The 18,405-nt window shown below is 39.4% G+C and overlaps 1 protein-coding gene across 1 annotated transcript in view; it reads right to left on the bottom strand.

Annotated features, from left to right (window-relative positions):
• Window positions 1-18,405, bottom strand: part of GRHL2 (grainyhead like transcription factor 2) — a 49,434-nt gene that overhangs the window by 18,668 nt on the left and 12,361 nt on the right. The window contains exons 7-9 of the mRNA XM_077781398.1: window positions 16,157-16,268; window positions 11,098-11,192; window positions 2,240-2,398 (exon numbers count right to left, since the gene is read on the bottom strand). Coding sequence (XP_077637524.1) covers window positions 2,240-2,398; window positions 11,098-11,192; window positions 16,157-16,268 — 366 coding nt within the window. The remainder of the gene's footprint in view (window positions 1-2,239; window positions 2,399-11,097; window positions 11,193-16,156; window positions 16,269-18,405) is intronic.

Here is an 18,405-nt window from a genome sequence, read left to right on the forward strand (position 1 = left end):
CACTTTCAAAATATATAAAGATCATTATATGATTGCTGGGGCTTTTTTTATGTCCCTATAGTACCTCTTCAATTCATCATGACAAGGAGGTAAGCAATAAGTAATAGTCTCAGCTTCACAGCCTTTCCAAGGAGGCAGCAAGCTTTGTCCATGTCACTGAGGGGGGAGTCACAGGCTAACAAGAGAAATTGAACTATTTAGCACCACCTTGACTAGAGCTAGGTGTTTATTTTGACATCTTGGAAAGATGAGGATACCCCAGCCACATCAGCTACCTTCCTCTGAGCACGATGAATTTTCCCAGTGCCACTTGCAAGTGGAAATTCACCGAACATTTATTTACTTAGAAAAGCATCCTGTGACAAAGGGATGTTGGTAAAGAACTGCCAGCATACATTTCAGGAGAAGCAAGAATTCATGTCTTACCAAGTGCCAATTAGCACGAACTGTCATGTGCATTGACATTGATAATTTTTACGTGCTCAAGTAATTTTCACACCTGCATTAACTTAAAAAGCTCTACATGTGTGCATACATTTATATTAAGCACATATATAGCCTATTATCAGTATTCTTGAGCCCTTCAGTTCCCACTTCCAATACATTTTTGGTGTGTATAGCACTTTAACTACCCTGTGATCTTTCTGTCTACTTTGAGACAATTTTGATTAATAGACTCAACATTCATTTCCTGCATTTTTCATCTGGATATTTGAAGCTCCAATTAAGCTAAAAGATGCAATGAACATGTATTATTCAAAACTCTACCAGTTGTATCTAGGGGTCACCCGTGATGAGTTTGTGCCCTGAATTTCCTTCCTTTTTAAAAATAATTCAAGTTTTTCTAATTGCTCTTCAGAAATAGGCAGATGAAAACTACTTACTTTGTATTTACTGAGCTGTTAAGATCCAGCTGTAGCTTCAAATCTCTCAATATTTGACATTCAAAGTTACAACTGAAAGCATAGCATTTTGGCTGCAAGACCTCAGTGCATACATTTACATTCATTACTTCCAAAGATTTTCCTCCACTAACATAACTGACTGATCAGCCCTCAAGATGTCGTTGTCAAAACAGCAACAAGGGAATGAACTGAAAAGGGGGAAGGAGCAGCAACACAGAGACCTGAAACAGCTGAACTCTTACCCTTTCCATTAAAAAGTTAATGTTATGTTTTGCCTGGGGCATGGCCTTTTGTCTTTCTATTCCCACCTGTAGGATGGTAAGACTAATTTGGATAAATTTCCAAGTCACTTAAATAGATGTAGGCTCCTGAATCCCTGAACCTTGACTAGAATCCAGGCATCAGCTCCCCTATGAAAGATGTTTCTCAGCATGGAGAAAGTCATCAGCTGGCAGATGCTGAACAAAACTGAAAAGTGGTCACACTCTCTTTGAAGAATCATCACCGATATTTCTGAGCAACTGTTTCTACATGGTGATATACACTGCTGACCACGACACTGTCTAATTCATTCAGGCATGACCTATGTCTGGGTGCTAAAACATCTTACTAGTTTCCACATAGGAGCAGTCATACCTACAGCAAAAAACCAAAATTTTGCTAAAGAAGGTATGAACACACAAAAAATAGTTACTGAATTACAAAATGGAAATGGCTAATATATTTTTTGGATTTTACTTTTGATAAGAAAATCTCAGCAACATAACAGCTTCTAAAATAACTGTAAGCAAAGCAGGGAGAAAAGCCTTCAGCTGTGTCACTGGAATTTGCTGGTTTCCACTGCATTATAAAAGGGAGTTTAGCAGGCCCTTATTGAAAAATGCATTTTTCTGTCAGAGAAACTGACATGAAGTTTACCTGCTATCTTATCCTGGCTGTCAGAAGGGATGACATCAGCAGACTGCCACTTATGTAAGCCTATGATCAGCACTAACCCTCCAAATAAGAGATATTTGCATTTGCACTTTATATTACTTTTTGATATTCCAGAATCATGACCTATAACATGCTGTGCTCAAACAGTCCAACTATTGCTCACAAGCTGAGGAATCAGGGCCAAAAAGGCTGCTAAGCAGTAAAATAATTACATGATAATCAGATTTGTGATATAGCTGGTCCAAATGTTATGATGAAATACATACAATTCTTCATAAAATTTTTGAATACAATTCTTTAAGGAAAGAAACAGCATTTAATTAGGTCTAAAATACAGCAACAATAAACTGCCTAACAAGATTCCTCCTTCATGCATGGTAACTGTGCTTTGCACTTACCTTGTCACAAAACACCTTGATCTGGCAGTAGGCTCGGTGGATAGGTTTATTGCTGCGGTTGTTGTAGCTGTAAGTATCGATCTGAATCATCAAAGGAAGACCTTTTACTCCTTTTTGTGAGGAGAAGTCTGTGCTCAAGCAATTCACTGTGATGAAAATCTGTGTGCCAGAGAGATTACTTTTTAAAATGTGATGCAAACAACAATTAAACTTCCAGAAATAGTGGCAAGAAATGGGAAAATAAAAAAGTTTTAATTCAGCTATGATGCACGCTCTGGCAATTCACACATTTATCCTCCACTTCTGTCCAGCAAAAATACTTTCATGCTAGGAAGAAGAGCAAACTGGAAAGCCATATATTAGTGCTTCAGTTTGGATCAGAAGTTCACATTTGAGGTGAATAATTTGGTTCTCCCAACTTACCGTGCTTTGGTTCACACCAGAGCTCAGAATACATGAACTGGATTCTTTTTGGAAGAACCAGACCAGAAAGCTATGTTCCAGGAGCACTCAGATCCTCCAGCTGCTCACAGTTGCTAAATTCATGGGAACTGACTAAAGATAATCTGAGATAAAACCTCCTAAAATGTGCTTTATGTGGATGTCAGGATGCCAGCCCTTACATATTTCACTCTACAACCCTGCTCTGTTTGCACTATTTGTTGATACAGATCACCTTGCTTCACCCTTTCCAGCTGCCTTAGGTATGGCTTGATCATCTGACAGCTCATTCCAATTTAGTGGGACAAAGATAAACTCTACTCCTTTTTTTTTATTCTAAAAATTTTCTTCACGCTCTCATCAATACTACTGCTTTCTCCATCCCATTAATAGATACTCCTGTGTTTCACTTTAAGGCTCCTTCACAGTCTCTTGTCAGTTTTGAAGATGCATCTCACCCTATCTTTCAAACTAGGAAGGAATTTTTCAAATATTCATAAAACTACTCCCTACCTCTTCTCAGAAGTTTTCTTTGTTAAACAGCATCCATGTAACTTGACACTGCATTGAAAGAGTCACAGAATCGTCTGAGGTGGAAGGGACTCAGAAGCATCATTGGGCCCAGCTCTTAATGGCCCATCCAGAGATGGAACCCACAACCTTGGCATTAACAAACTGAGCTAGCAAGTCTCCTGCTTGCCTGCTTCAGAAATTCATCTCTTGCTCTCCTTCGACAACAAAAGCTTACAACTTGATCGCCACTAATCATATCTCCCTCTCATTAACTCAGTTGGCACCATGGTGTGTGTCATCTATACAGGACCTGGGAGAAGGGTTTCTCACCACCAAAGTCTTCCAAGGACTATTCTGACGTAAAGGAAACATGAACTGAAATATCACCAATAGCTTTCAGTCAGGATGGCATGGATAAAATTCAAGACAAGAAACTATAGTAAAAATCTAATTTTCAACCCAGTGAAGAATATTGCATTACATAATAATTTGGGGCAATTGTCTATTAACCTGATTCTACTTTTCACTTGCCCTTAGTTTAAAAGGAACAACAAAAGACCAAACAAAACCCCAAAAGTGTGAACCAAGGAAAAGGACTGAGAAAACCAGCAGTACATACTCCTGAACCAGGAGGACGTAAAACCTGCTCCAGAAGAATAAGGACACTCAGGAAAGAAGAGATCTCAAACTGGTTTCTCAAACACACCTGATGCACACCTCACCAGGCAGAGGAGAGGGCAGCAGGCCCCTGGGGTCTGGGAGGATTTCTGAAGGAAGAGCATGAAGGACATTTCCCCCCCTTACCCTCCATTCTACAAACAGGGAAAATAAACCAACAGGTAAGTGAACAGAATGCAACATCCCTAAGAAAGACAGCTGAAAATAAAGAAGGGCTCCAGCAGGGCTGGTGGGGGATACTTTACCCTCCTGGCTGAAGTTAACATTACAGTCAGGGTCTTTATGATGGAGCCAGAGCAGCTTGTTTGCCTGACTGAGCTAATGGCCCCTCCTCTCTGCTTCTGATTGTATCACAGAGCTGCATTTACAAATGAAATAGTTGAACTTTAACTGCAGAGAAAAGAGGGAGGCAGGGAAAGGCCCTAGGTGAAACTCTGATTTTGAAGCTGATAGCGTTATTTCTGTTTCAAATTACAAGCTGATCTCCTCCAGCTCCAAAGATAAGCATAGACACAAGGAATACACCTTTGAAATATGACAGCCTGAATTTTCATTTGCCTTCAGAATCATTTATAGTGTCAGGGCAATGGTTTAAAGTGTGTGAACACACAGCAGTGGAATGAAGTCTAACATAAAACAGAATCTGGTCTCCCTATATTTTAGCCCATACTTCTGCACAGGGATTTTCCAAAACGTACGTTCAAGTGTGAGAAGACATGCAGGCTTTGCATCAACCTAGCAGCTCATACTTCTTCCACCTTTGCTGCACACTCAGCTGAGAAGCAAAAAAGATCATGTCCCACCTTAATCAACTACAAACACTATGTCATCAACTACATACACTATGTCATCTTTTTCACTGCCTCCACAATCAGAGAGCAGAGCAGGAATGGCTGGAGAAGACAGACTTCATGGTTTCAAGAGTCCCCATACAGCAATAACAGATTATTCAGCATGAATAATAGATAGATGCTGTAAGACTCAATATCTTGTCCTGACACTGTAATACATCAGGATCTCTCTGAGGAGCAATGACTGTACATTCATGCACATGAAGTGTACTACACTTTATGTCATATCATTTGCATCTCACAGATAGATGGATTAGAATTAACATAGATCATTGATACTGGGGAAATTTTCTGCCTCCATGCAATGTTCTATCAGCTTTCCTGTAAAGCATCACACTGACTTTGAATTTGGAAAACACTGGGGTGTATAGAGACAAAGAGGACATAGGTTCTGTTATTTATTTTACAGGGTTTTTTTCTTTGCATGATTAAAGATTTGCAGTGCAGCAGGCTGCTATGGTGAAGAGGACCTGAAGAAACATCTGGACAGTCCCCTCCTCTCTCCCCTGGTCTGATCAGAAACTACCTCCCCAAAGCAGTGACCTGCCCTGAGCAGCACTGATTTCAGCCATTTGTCCTAACACATCCTTGCTTTGCCTTTTGCAGCTCTCACCTTCCCCCTGTTCCGAGCTCCTGTCCATAATGCATGTACTCCCACTCTCAATGAGACATGAAGCAAAACGACTCCATGGGTAGCCACAAAAAAAAAAATCTTCTAACTTTTCTTAGAAGATGCCCAGATTTAAGATCTCCTTTGCTGTGGTATTTTGCATAGTAGAATTAACATGATTAGAAAATGTAGAGTTAAGTAGAAATGACAGTAGCAGGAAGAGAAATCACTGTCTCCCTCCCACGCCCTGTCTATACTTGTCTTAGAATTATATTAATAAAATTTAGTATGATTGTACCCAAATTCAAATACATCCTTTTTTTTTTTTTTTTTTTTTTTTCCCTGTGCAAACTGGAGTTTAGCAATGTTTTGCTATCTGGAACACATTGTATAATTGTCATTATAGTGATGTCTTTTTTTTTAATGTCAGCATATCTTAGATTAGAGCAATTAATGGCAGAGTTCCACCCATGTAGTCTCCAGCTCAGGCATGCCATTGGCAATTTAATACGAATTTAGAGAAACATCTGGTGCTGAGAAAGTTTCACAAGTGGCCCAAGATAATGGCAGCTCTTTTATTTGTTATAGAGTACATCTAGAAAAAGCACTCTATCTTTTGGGGACTACTCCTCCACGATGTAGCTGCTATTATGAGAATTACTGTTTGTTAAATACTGCAGCATAATTAGGGATGTACAAGACACAAACACAGTAATCCGCCTTAAGGGAAAGCAAGGCTCAGAAGTGCATTTCCCTTTTTATCATTTAATTCAGCCAACATGACTCTTGCTGCGGTCTCTCAGCTTATACACTAAAGGTCTACAGCTACGAAACTTCTAATATAAGCCTTTTATTTCTATTTACATTTCTGGCTCCCATTGTTTCAGAAACTGCCAAGGGCAGAAGGGAGGCACAAAATAAGAAACTTAAAGCAATTTCTCTGCTGAATACTGGCAATACATAGAACCGGGGTGACTGGTCTCTTAAAAGTCTTCTTTAAAAGGTTCTCCCTCCTGACTCCTAACAACAAAGAGTTAACTGACTCTCAAATGACTAACATCCATCCCATCATTCCTCACATACACAGAAAGTGTGGGTTTATAGTTTCTCCTACCAGCCGTTACCTTATAAATCCCACACAAAGGTAAGACCTTTGTTTTATTTCAATACAAATGTCTCCAGCAAATGTTTACACTTCTCTTTTGAAGCTTCCTCAACCCACACCACACCCCGGCAACTACATAAAAATGCCATTTGCTTTGAATCCCAGATACATACTTACCAAGCCATTTGTATACACTGAATTTCAACACAATGTGCTACCACAGGTTAACTGTTCTCTAATATATACACGTGTGTGTGCATGTCTCGCATCTATATATACACTCATATATATATACACTCATATATATATATATACACACATGCGCACACAGACATGGTTTATTAAAGTAGATGCCAAGTCTAATCCTACATAATTTCTGCTACTAACTCCCCGAAATGAAGCATCTTTTCCTTCAACCTTTACATTTTTGGAGTAGAGTTGATGTTAATTTCCTTCCTAATTAAATTAAATTTGATGTAACTTAAGAAGGAAATTCACGATTAAGAAAAATAAATCTTACACTAGTCAAAGCCTGTCCTAAGTATCACTAACAATGTCTAAGAAATATGGATTGCCACAATACAAATTACTGCTAGAGATAGTGCTGCTCTATAAGCTTGATTTTACCATTGTACCCACTGGAATTGGAGCTCACTTTGGCCCACAATATCCAAGAAACTAATCCTGCAAATCAGTCACTCTTTGAAAATAGCTTATTACTGTATGAGCCATGCCAAAACTCATTAAATAACTGGAAAGGTTCCCGGAGGCTTCAGCATACTTTGGATTAAAGATCTACTTTTCAGTTAAATATAGCAGGGCAGTTATTGCATGCAAGTACACACAACAACTGCTCAGCACACAACTCCTGCACTCACTGAAATCACCTCACTCATCTGCCAGCACTTGCCTAAATAACAGAGCCACCAACATGTCTGCTTATTGCATGTCCAACTTGCAGTGCTTAGCAGAAATCTGTAATTCTCTTGATATCACTGAAAACTGTTTGTCTCTTTAAGGTGACATTTTTTTGTTAGCAACTGTTCACTGAAGTAATATCTTTGATTTTAAGGCTAAAAAATACTTTCCCTAAAAATATACAATTAATTGTTTCAGAAGTAACACCATCAAAGCCAATTTAAATGCGCCAAGTACCTACCAGAGAGAAGACATATCTCAAGAAGGTGGTATGGTTTATAACAAATACATTATCCTTTGACCAAGAGAATTCTGTCTCTTTAACCATCTTTCTTGCAAACTAACTTCTATCAGTGCTAACACTGCAAGCAGACAGATGAATGTCCATCAGAAATGAACCTGTGTCCAAGAGACTCCACTAGAACTTTGTCAACTGGCTAGATGCTGCAGCAAAATCTTCTATAAGGCATCAGCAAGTCAACAACATAACTTCTAGCATATTATAAAGACACTTGTAAAATATAGTTAAGTCAGACAGTTGTTGTTAATTGTTGTTTGTTTCCTCATCTTTTTTTAAAGAACTCCTTTAAAAATACTAAACATAGCATTTGGGTTCAACCAAAGGGAGATAACAAATCACCTTACCCATAAATGCTACATATTTATAGCAAAATTAAATTTGGGAGGGAAACAAAGATGGATTGTACAAAACTGTTCTTCTCTTCCGATCCCTGCTCCCTTACAGCAATATTTTTTTTTCTTAAGAAAGCACTGAGTCTGACATGGCTATGGAGTCTTCCCCTCATTTCCCTGGATCCTGCTCTGAACCACAAGCCCCCCAGTGACCTCTAGATACCAGCCCCAGCAGAAAAGGATACTGTTCTAGAAAAGGGTAATGACGTGCCAGGACTAACTCTCCTCTGCCAGAGGCAAGGGGACTGCTGCTGTCAACCAGACACAGCAGAGAAAACACTAGCAGAGTGGTGTTTCTGACTTTGATGCTGTTTCCTTAGTTCACAGAAAGTAAGTGGGATTATTCCACCTCTTTATATGCACTGTACAAGATTCTGTTTCCACTGACTCGTTCTGCCAAGCAGCAGTTGGAAGATGATGCACCAAGCATGATGAACTGGAGCCAACAGCCCAGTTCCATTGACATTACTGAGACAACACAGAGGGGCCTCTGCCTCTACCCTCTGGATTCCTGTTTATCCCACTAAGACCCAGCTTACCAACCCTTAACACACTTAGTGGTAGCTGGCAGATTGGGACTGCCATACCCATTCCCTTATACCTTCATCCTGAAGGATTGTGAGGGGAAGGCTGCTCTCTGTGTGTGTGAGGAAAAGTTTGACTTCAAATGAGGAGAAATACAGCTTTAAGTTAGCTGCCATCCAGATGGAGTACAAAAGTGAGAAACCTGATGTTCAAGATAGGTCTTCTAAATGTGTGATTCGGTTTCCCAGGAGAGAGAGGCGTATTTTGTTAGGTGATTTCTACTACCTCTGTTTAATTTTCCATATCACTCCCCAGTGAACTTCCAACGAGAAGTTTTTCTTTGCTTCTTCCAGGGCCAGTAGTGTTTCATCACATCCCAACTCAGAGGCCCTGAAAAGAACTGTTGTGTACCACTTTTGTTTGACTTGGGAAAAAAAAAAGGCTTTTGTGCCTCTGAGGGGTTAAGTTTTAATCTTGAAGTTGTAGTGAAAATGGAAAATAATACTGAACAGAAACAATTGAGGCAGTTGAAAGATCATCATTCAAAAAGCTTAGGAAAAGGGAGTCTGTAATTATGCCTTGAAATTCTTGATCTCCCATGGATGAGGTAATTGCTGGAGAAAAAACAGCCTCCAGTGACATGCCTCAGAAGCCACAGCTTTCCAACACCGCAGGGGCATCCTATGGGAATCCCCAGACCCAGTGCAATCAGCTATTTTATCATACTTTCCAGCAGGAGCAAGCATGTACACATGCATGTGTGTGGGGAAGGGAAACACTTTAGTGCAGACAAGGTGATAAGCTTTCCTGTACAATCTGATTCATGCTTGATAGCCGAACACTAAAGCACATTATGAACCCTCTTTTATCAATACATTTATAGTTCAAGCTCCTGAAAGATCAGATATTTAATATGCCAAAATAAATATGCATAAGCCAATTTGCATTTTAATCACTTTCCTGCTGAAATACAAGCAGCTTAAATTTTACTCCTAGCACTTTTTTAATCCAGAAGGAGTCTTTATTTTAAAATCTTAGCTTGTTTTGTTTCCAATGATCATTGCAAAAGTTGCGTTCATAATATCAAGGCTAGAGCCAGGTGAATGGTATGAGATTAGAAAAAAACATCCAAGCTTAATACCTGACATTAATGGATATGACTTCCTTGTTCCTAGATCAACATGGGTGTCTTGCTAAGTCTGGCTCAGAGCTGCAAATGTCTTATTAGAGAACTGCCAGTCCTGGGACAAGACTGCCAGGTTCTAGCCCTGGCAGCGCTTCTATAAAGGTCCTCGAGGAAGACTGCTGTGTTGGAGATCCCAAATTGGTGTTTGCTTGCACAGTGATCACACACACACACAGCAGTCACCTGTTGTGACTGCAGAGGACAACCTACAGCTGTATTTTGAAATGGAAACTCATAATAGGGAAATATCTGGGCCGATCAAAATGTAATCACTACATGAGTAAATACAGCACCATTAGCAAGTGGGCCAAGTACAACTCTGTTTATCAAGGCCTGCTTTTGAAAGAGCTGGGTGATTTTCAGAACTATTGTCTTTTCTTTTAAGATGCGAGTCAGAGATTAAAATCCCTCTTACTATAAACAGCCAGCACTTTCACCTTCAGTCAGGAGTCAGGAGGCTAAGTGTTAATGCTACCACTCAGTGCGCAAAACAAGTTCTCAGAGGACTTGCTCTGAGGATGCAACCTCTCTAATGCTGCTGGAAACGCAGTGGGCAATTGTGCATGAAGAGGTCTTTGAATCTGAAAGATTCATAGCTCTACTTAAACACTGGACATTTTGTGTTCACCATGAAAACAGTATCAGGAGTTTGCCGAGCTCAGTGTTTGCTGTTTATTAACTCTACATCTCCAAGAGTACTGCTTTACCCCCACTCATTTTACACAGCCTATTTCCCTTGTTGTTTGCTTTCCAGGGGGCCAACTACTTCTTATAATTACCGGCAGTTTTTCATTTCTCCCACACTAGTCCGTGCTGTTGAAGCACTCTGACAGCCTTTATACAACCTTATCTGTAAGAAACTAGTTAAGGTGTTCTGATGTTCTGGTTTATAGGTCCACTTAAGAGTCACATTCCTGAATGAAAACCCCATGCCTGAGGGTACTTGACCATTAAAAAAAAAAAAAAAAAAAAAAAGGTAAAAAAAAAAAGCCTCAGTCCTCAAAAATATTCGAGGGACAAATTCATTCCAATTTGCAAAGATGGTCTGTGTAACAATATAAAAAATAATGGTACCAACACAAGGGAAGGCACAGTCTAACTTGCAGAATATGGATTACTGGAGATGCTTATAATGTAGAAAGAAAGTCGACAATTTACAGAAAGAAAAGACTCAGCTTGTGTCTTACACCTGGCTTTGCAAATGGGAAAAAAAATCTGTTTCTCAAGATGGGCACCTACCAACAAGCTCTCTTATTTGTCAGAATGGAGAGAAGTGGAACAGTGCCTAATGATGGATGATACTTATAAAGGGATGTCACCTGCATGGCTTTTCCTCACCTTTGCCTCCTCATTGACATCCCAGGTAAAGGACACAGCATTGAATGCAATTTCTTCAATATTCCCAATGGTATTAAAACTCTCCTTGTAATCAGCTGTAAGAAAAAAAACAAGAGTAATGAAAAAATTTGAACTGTTTTACAACTCATAGTGCTTCTTTGCCTCTTAAGCTAGGTTGTCTAGTGCATCAAAACCACCTCTTGTATTGTTTATGATTAATTATGAATAATCTTAATTGCAAAGAGGTAATATCATGCAACCCAATTCTTATACATAGTATATCATTAGCCAATGTTCTTGTAAAATATTGTTTGCTCTCAAAAAGGAGTGTGACTCTGCTGGCAATGGTGCATTCATTAGCTTGACCAAGGAATGGCCAAAACTGGAAAATTAACTGAAAACTACTGAAGCATTGAAAGGGACTGTTCAAACCTTAATATTAAGAAAATACATGGTAAATCCTAAAGAAGCTTTCTAAAAGTCTAAGAGCTATGACTGGAGGAAATCATCAGTGTGCATTCCAGCTTTCACAGGAATTATTGCACTGGATGCTGAATTAATATTTATATATTATTAAAAATAAAATTAAAATCCCCACAAAAATCCAAACCACCACAAATCTTCCACAAAGAACCAAAACTACAAAGATCCTTTCTCCAAAGTATGTGCACTAATAAAACAGCAAATGAAGAAAAAAAAAATTTAATTTGTCTGACTACAAAATCGGCACCTTCTTCTCACTTCTTCCCCACGTGCTGTTATTATTTTCATCAATGAAGTAGCATTTTGGAAGGAAGGAAAAGCAAAAGGGAGGAAGATTTCAAAGTTGACTAACCCTCCCCCAAAATAGTAAGGCTGGAAAACTATGTAAAAGCAGACAATTCCCAAGTCTTCTTTATCATTGGAAAGAGAAACAAGCACTGCTTTTCTCTTACTTTGCTGGACAGTTTAACACCTTTTATTCTTTTTGATGACAGATTAAGAGAGATACCAGGTAATAGCAACTTGATTAAAGGAACTTCCAGATCGTTCACAGTATTGGCATAAAACTCTCTCTGGGATGAAGATTTCCTAAGAATTCCTCGAGGGCTGTAATTGGACTCAGTGCCATAGGGCTGAGATTACACTCCTGATCTAAAGTTTACCCAAATCTGTGCTTCAGAAGCACGCGGATTCTTTGCTTTGTAATCAGTTATAGAAAGAGGATATTTTTGTACTCTGTAAGACACGCAAATGGGTCCAATATTCATTCCCTTTGCCTAAACTGTTGGTCTCTAAAATATAATTTCTAGATAATAACTGCTTTAAAATAATTTATAACAAAAACATTGCTACAATAAGAATTATTTCATGTTTGGCAATCAGTATACTTTTATCTCATTTGAAACACAAGAATGCTGACATCTCACTGGGCAAATAAAACTGTATTCCTGGGAAACATGAATGATTTTGGATACAGTAAAAAAAAAAAAATCAGTTTAGACCATAGAAACAGCTTGAGATATTTGGTGATGTAGCAAATTAACAAAGTGCTTGAGAGGGCAGGCAGGCTTTTCATTCCCACCTTGAACTCAGATCTTTTTAACTGAAGTAATTGGCTTCACTATCTAAATTCAGTGTGGGGATGCAAATGAGAGGAATTAGGAGACACATAAGTAGTTTAATATGCATGTGCACACATCCACCCACCTCTTAAATTTATGATTCACCAGAAATGGCCTAGTGCAACTGACTGCTGCATATGGGCGTGCTCTGTAGGTGCACTTAGGAAAGAGATGAACAAGATGTCTCGTAAAAAAACCTGTTTTCTTGTCTTAAAAGGCTGTCAGAACCTCACCAATCCCTCCCTTCTCTCAACACATGCCTCTCCTTTAATTGCAGTACACAAATCTCATGGGGTGTCTATGTGACACTGTGTTAAAAAGCAGAAGTGCATCCTATTCCCCTCAATTTACAGACAATTAAAAAAGAATGCTCAGTTGATTTAGAAACCATTTACACCTCAGAATATTTGAAAGCTGTTAGAGTCACTACAACTTTTCCTCTTCTCCTGCTGTGAGTTACCAGAGTTGTTCAATATGCAAAAAAAGGCTGCACAGGAATTATTTCCTCTTTTGTTACTTTGCGTATTAAACAATGGCAAATTTTTAATGTTAAACACTAATCATGTATTACATGTCATTGCATACTTTTGTATTGTGGACATAAATAATACAAACTATCCTGAAAAAAACAAGGGCAAATTTCTATGGAGCACAAAGCTTCCACACCCACTCTTCATATTTGAACCTGTTCTAATATGTCAAATTATTGTACTTATTCTAAGTAATCAATATCTACTGCAATTGAGTATTCTTTATTTTAAAATATTTGAAACAAAAAATTTAGTGATCCAGTGTCACAGCACTGGGAAAATAAAGCTGTTTTCCCCCTGCCCCCTTATTCCTCCTACAAAAGTAAACATGCACCTTAGTCCTTCTTCAGAAAAATCCATTACAGTACATAGGCTAAGTTTTGGAAAATACCTCACCTTCTTGCTTAGTAAGTGTCAAGCCCTCAAGTTTATCCCTCAAGCACTAAGGATTTGAATACATGTAAGTACATGCTTGTTTTTATTAATATCAACACATCTTCAGACCTGTCACTGCACCTTATCCACTGAAGCATCCTTCCTCCCAGGAGGTGCACCAGCCAGTACACAAAACAAATTAAAGCAGTGACCCCTGTGTGTCTGGAGTGAAGGAGCAAGTCATTATTTCCTCCAATGTTCAGAATGTAACTGCAGGCCAGAAAGCAGACAGACAGATCCCTGCCACAATGGAAAGCAGCACAAGCATAGTCCCCCTGTCCCTCTGAGATCTGAACAGCTGGAACTGAAGCATCCCAAATTGATTTGATCCTCTGCCTGCTAAGGACCACATCATGCTCTAGATTAAAAGTGCATTTATAAACAATTAGAAATGATTCACAGATGTTAAACATACTACAAACATCAAATTAAAATAAGAATAACATCTATGGAACAGGTGATGCAGAGTTTTAAACACTTAATTTTCTTTGTTTACTACACAGGGCCTGGACATTAACTCCAAGTATTTATAGGACTCCTTCAGGGATGTGAAATTTTAAAGGGAAATCTTCTTAGAGTAATTCAAAATAATTTTGCATGGAAGGGACCCCTGGAGGTTATCTGGTTCAAGCAAGGCCAACTTCAAATTTAGATTAAGTTGCTCAGTTAGATCATTTGATGATAAAACTAGAAGATTTTGTTAAATGCAGCTTGATACTTGGGAGCCATTCTGGCCTAATAAGCCAGTTAGCCATGCCAAAGAAAATGAAATGTACTTCAGAAATATCATCCTTGTAAGAGGTAAGGCTGTATTTCAGTTGTTCTCAAGAAAACACTACTGTGCAACATTTAGGTCTTTTTTTTCTGAAAACTGAGGTGAACCATGCTCTTACAGCTCTTATATCTGAAGGGCTGTATCAGTAATTCTTACTACACTGTGCTTTGCTCATGTTTGCAGTGCAAATAAAGAATATGCGCCTCAGTGTTCAAAAGTGCCTCAAAAGTCAGCACAGAGCTATTTCACCTCAAACTAATGGAAAATTAAAAGACATTCACTTTAACACAGGTAAACACACAGCTCATGCACAGCACTTATTTTGCAGAGCACTATTTTTCAGAATATGTATCATAAGTTAACTTGTTGGGCTAAGGCAACCGAAATGTGCCAGGACACCACAAATGCAGTGGAGTTAGAGGGTGCTGGCACTACAGTGGAGTGAGCTGCTCAGCACATACTTTTCGAAGGTATAAGCACTACTACCACAAGCTTGTAGGGACTAGCACAAAAAAAAAAGCAGCCTTCAAAAGAGCTGTAAGATGGCCTGTTTCTTCTTTTAATGTGTCACAATAAAAGTAATTTGTTCTGGGGTGGCGGTTTTACTGAGTCAGGTACCCCAATGGGCAAGAAGAGAAAATGGGGGAAAGGGGGAAAAGAATGAAGTTAATGAAACTGTTCAACCAGAATAATGATAAGACAAGAAGCAGAGAGGACATTCTGGAAGAGCTGTTTGGACAAAATACAATCCACCCTAAATAACGCCAGACCTCAGTGGAAACTGCAGCATTTGAAAATACACAGGCAGCAGAGTGATTAGGACCACTTGGGGACAGATTCCCTGATCACACAGTTCAATCACCCCCTGAAGTGTCCAAATGTTCTCTCCAAGTAACCCTGCTTTGGTTTAGCCCCCCTCTCTGCCCACTCTCATTCCTGCCATTCAATGGTTTGGTTCCCTCAGGCGGTCAAAACAAGATAGACTTTGCCTGCTTTGGTCTTGCCGACTCCTTTAACTGGAATCCGAGCAGATGGGTGCATGTGTAAACTGCACGTGGGAGGGGAGAAACGCTTGATGTCTAGACACTGCCACTGACTTCAACTTCAGGCTCCTTGGCGGCAAGTACGTGCTCTTCCTCTGCTAACATGCAGATAGGACAGCTGGGGGTGACGTGGGCTTGTAAGTACTTTAGATGGGATGAAAGGTAAGCAGGTCTCTCAGGACAGCATACCAGAATTTGCTTCTCCCTCACTGCTGACTCAAACTCTAGGGGTGTAGGAATCCTGCACACTCCTTTGCAGTCACCACAATGATGACATCTGCACTCTCAGGCTGCAATTCCACATCAATTAGCTAACATAACTGTTGCTGGATCAAAGACTGGATCACCCTTTGAAAAAATAAATGTAACAGATACTCTGCCACACCTGAGGAGGTGCAGACCTTGATTTCCCAGCTGCAGAAGGAGATACACCACTAAATACACATGCAAGGGGCAGCCCTTCTGTGTAAATACTGACAACCATTCCTTCTGCATGGTTCTTATCCAGCTCCATAGACCCCACAGTCCTAGCAGAATTGAGCCATTGCTAAAAACTCTGGTACAAGCCAAGAAGCCATTGCCAATATATTCCACCATATTCCTGTGCAAGGCACCAGAGCTTTCCATATCTGAAATCTTGCCTGAAACATCTGGAGATGTTCTTAGACTTACCAATGTCAAGGACTCTCTGTTTAGCTGTGTGCTGCCGGGAATGCCAGTACTTCCAATATTTCAGTTGTTCATCTCTGTTTTTATCCTCACTGAATACAACCATGACCACACTCTATGGAAAACAACACCATTAGTTAAATAATTAATAGTCAGGAACACAAAAATTAAAATCTCCATATGCCTCTAATTCTGATCCAGCCACTACCCTCTCCCAGTACTTTGGTTGTACAAGATTGGGCTTTATCAGTCCAATACTACAGTGTAGTTAAAGACTCAGGGCAGAAGAAATGCAGTTGTAAAATAATGCAAGGCCCAGGATTATGTTCTTGATATCCAAATAAAAAGTAATAATATTCTTAGTTTTAAAAAGCCAGCTTCACTGACTAAAGGCAAGACATTTTCAATTTAGTATACACAAATACTCTTTTTGGGAGCAGGACTCTTGCATTTATGTGCTTAATGGCAAATTCAGTGTAACTATTTACTTTGAATTTGCTTTGTTAAATTGTGATTCAAAGGAAACAGATTGAATTTTTATGCAAAAATTTACACAAGCAATTTTTGAAAAAGCCCTGCTGTAGGCAAGCAAAACAACATAAGACAATGAAGGAATGATCATACCAATTAAAATTAAGTGAAAATAAACCACAGAGGAAAAAAACCTTCACTTTTAAATGTCCTGTTTTATTTTCACCCCAAGACACTAAGCCCAAAAAAATCACTACCAAGCTGCTTTATAAGCCAAGGAGGTAGATTACAATTGTTTCATCATCTGTGTCCCTCCACAAGCCACCACCACAACCTTTCATGCACTCTGTGACCTTCTGCAGTCCACCTATAAAATGCTGAACACCATCACCACATCTTCCATGTCTACCTAGCCTCTCCATGGGCATGAGGCATATTGGGTGGGCACCAGGTGTGTGTGGCTGGCCAGCTGATGCACTAACCAGAACTGGCCGAGCAGACTAGCTTTTCCACCAAGGACAGCACCGATGTTTTTATTAACCACTTACAGGGAACTTGTAGAGGTTTAATACCTTCAAAACCTCTTGCCCCTCTGTTAGCTTTGGATGGAATTGGCAACAAATTCAACAGTCACTTGAATACAGCCCTGGCAAACAGAACATGATTGTGAAAGTTGCACACTGTTTCACAATCTTCTGTCAACTACATCCTCTAGAAGGATGCAATCTCACCTCTCCTTTATAATTTCCACCCTTCTGTTTCCACAGCTTCAAAATTCATGTGGCAGTGCATTGAACCAGGCATATGAGGACTGGTTTTCAGTCAGACTAGTGACCTCCTGACTCCTGTTTCAGCTCTACAAGTCTAGAGCTGGAACCACAAAATGGGAAGGAATGTGTGGCAAGGAAAGAGATTGCACAGAGCAACACAGAAATCTTACATCAGATTTAGCTAACAGCTTCATGTCCTAAGGAAACCAGGCTAAAAATTAACTACTCATTCAGGTTTCCAAATCACTGCCTCTGTTTAGGAAGAGTCTCTCTAAACTTGTATGATAGAAACATATAGGTTGTTGTCTGCTTCAATGCTCACATTGACTTTCATTGGTCCCTTTAACTAAAGTCACAACATTTTTAGAGAGTTTCATGTATTTGGATGGAAACATTTTTCGGCCTCATACATATGCAGCTCTGCCAGCTTCAGGGCAAAATTTACAGGACTCATTGTTAATTCCAAGGTTACTGGGTTAGGATTTATCAACTCAAAAACATTACCAAGGAAATCAGGACACCCATTCACCAGGTAGATGTTGCTGAATACACAAGCTACAGTTCTAGGCATAGAATCCAAGATGCAAATAATTCATTTTGTTACACTTCTGGGTGAATGTCAAGTGAAAGCTCACTCTTATACAATGAAAATTATTTTAAATTTATGTCAAAAAGGATGGATTCAACTCCTCACGTTTTCTCTGAAATGCACTGGAAAAGCTGATGCATTGCACCAGTGAGTAAAGATGGACTCCCCAGTACATGTGGCAGATCGTGGACTTCTTTGCTTTATTCACAGCAATAAGTTCACCAGTGTTAAGTGTATCTGTGGAACCACCAAACTGCCAAATCATAAACTGAGGCTATATCATTAACTCCTAAGATCACACTCTGAAAAAACTGGACTGCAAAGCATTTGTTACCACCATCAGTAAGGTGCTCTCCCACCTTTACATTAAGCATGAGAATAAGCTTGCTCTGTCCTTCCCCCAAGAAAAAACATAAAATTAA

Source organism: Lonchura striata, chromosome 1 (genome assembly GCF_046129695.1).
Source record: "Lonchura striata isolate bLonStr1 chromosome 1, bLonStr1.mat, whole genome shotgun sequence".
Lineage (NCBI taxonomy): Eukaryota > Metazoa > Chordata > Aves > Passeriformes > Estrildidae > Lonchura > Lonchura striata.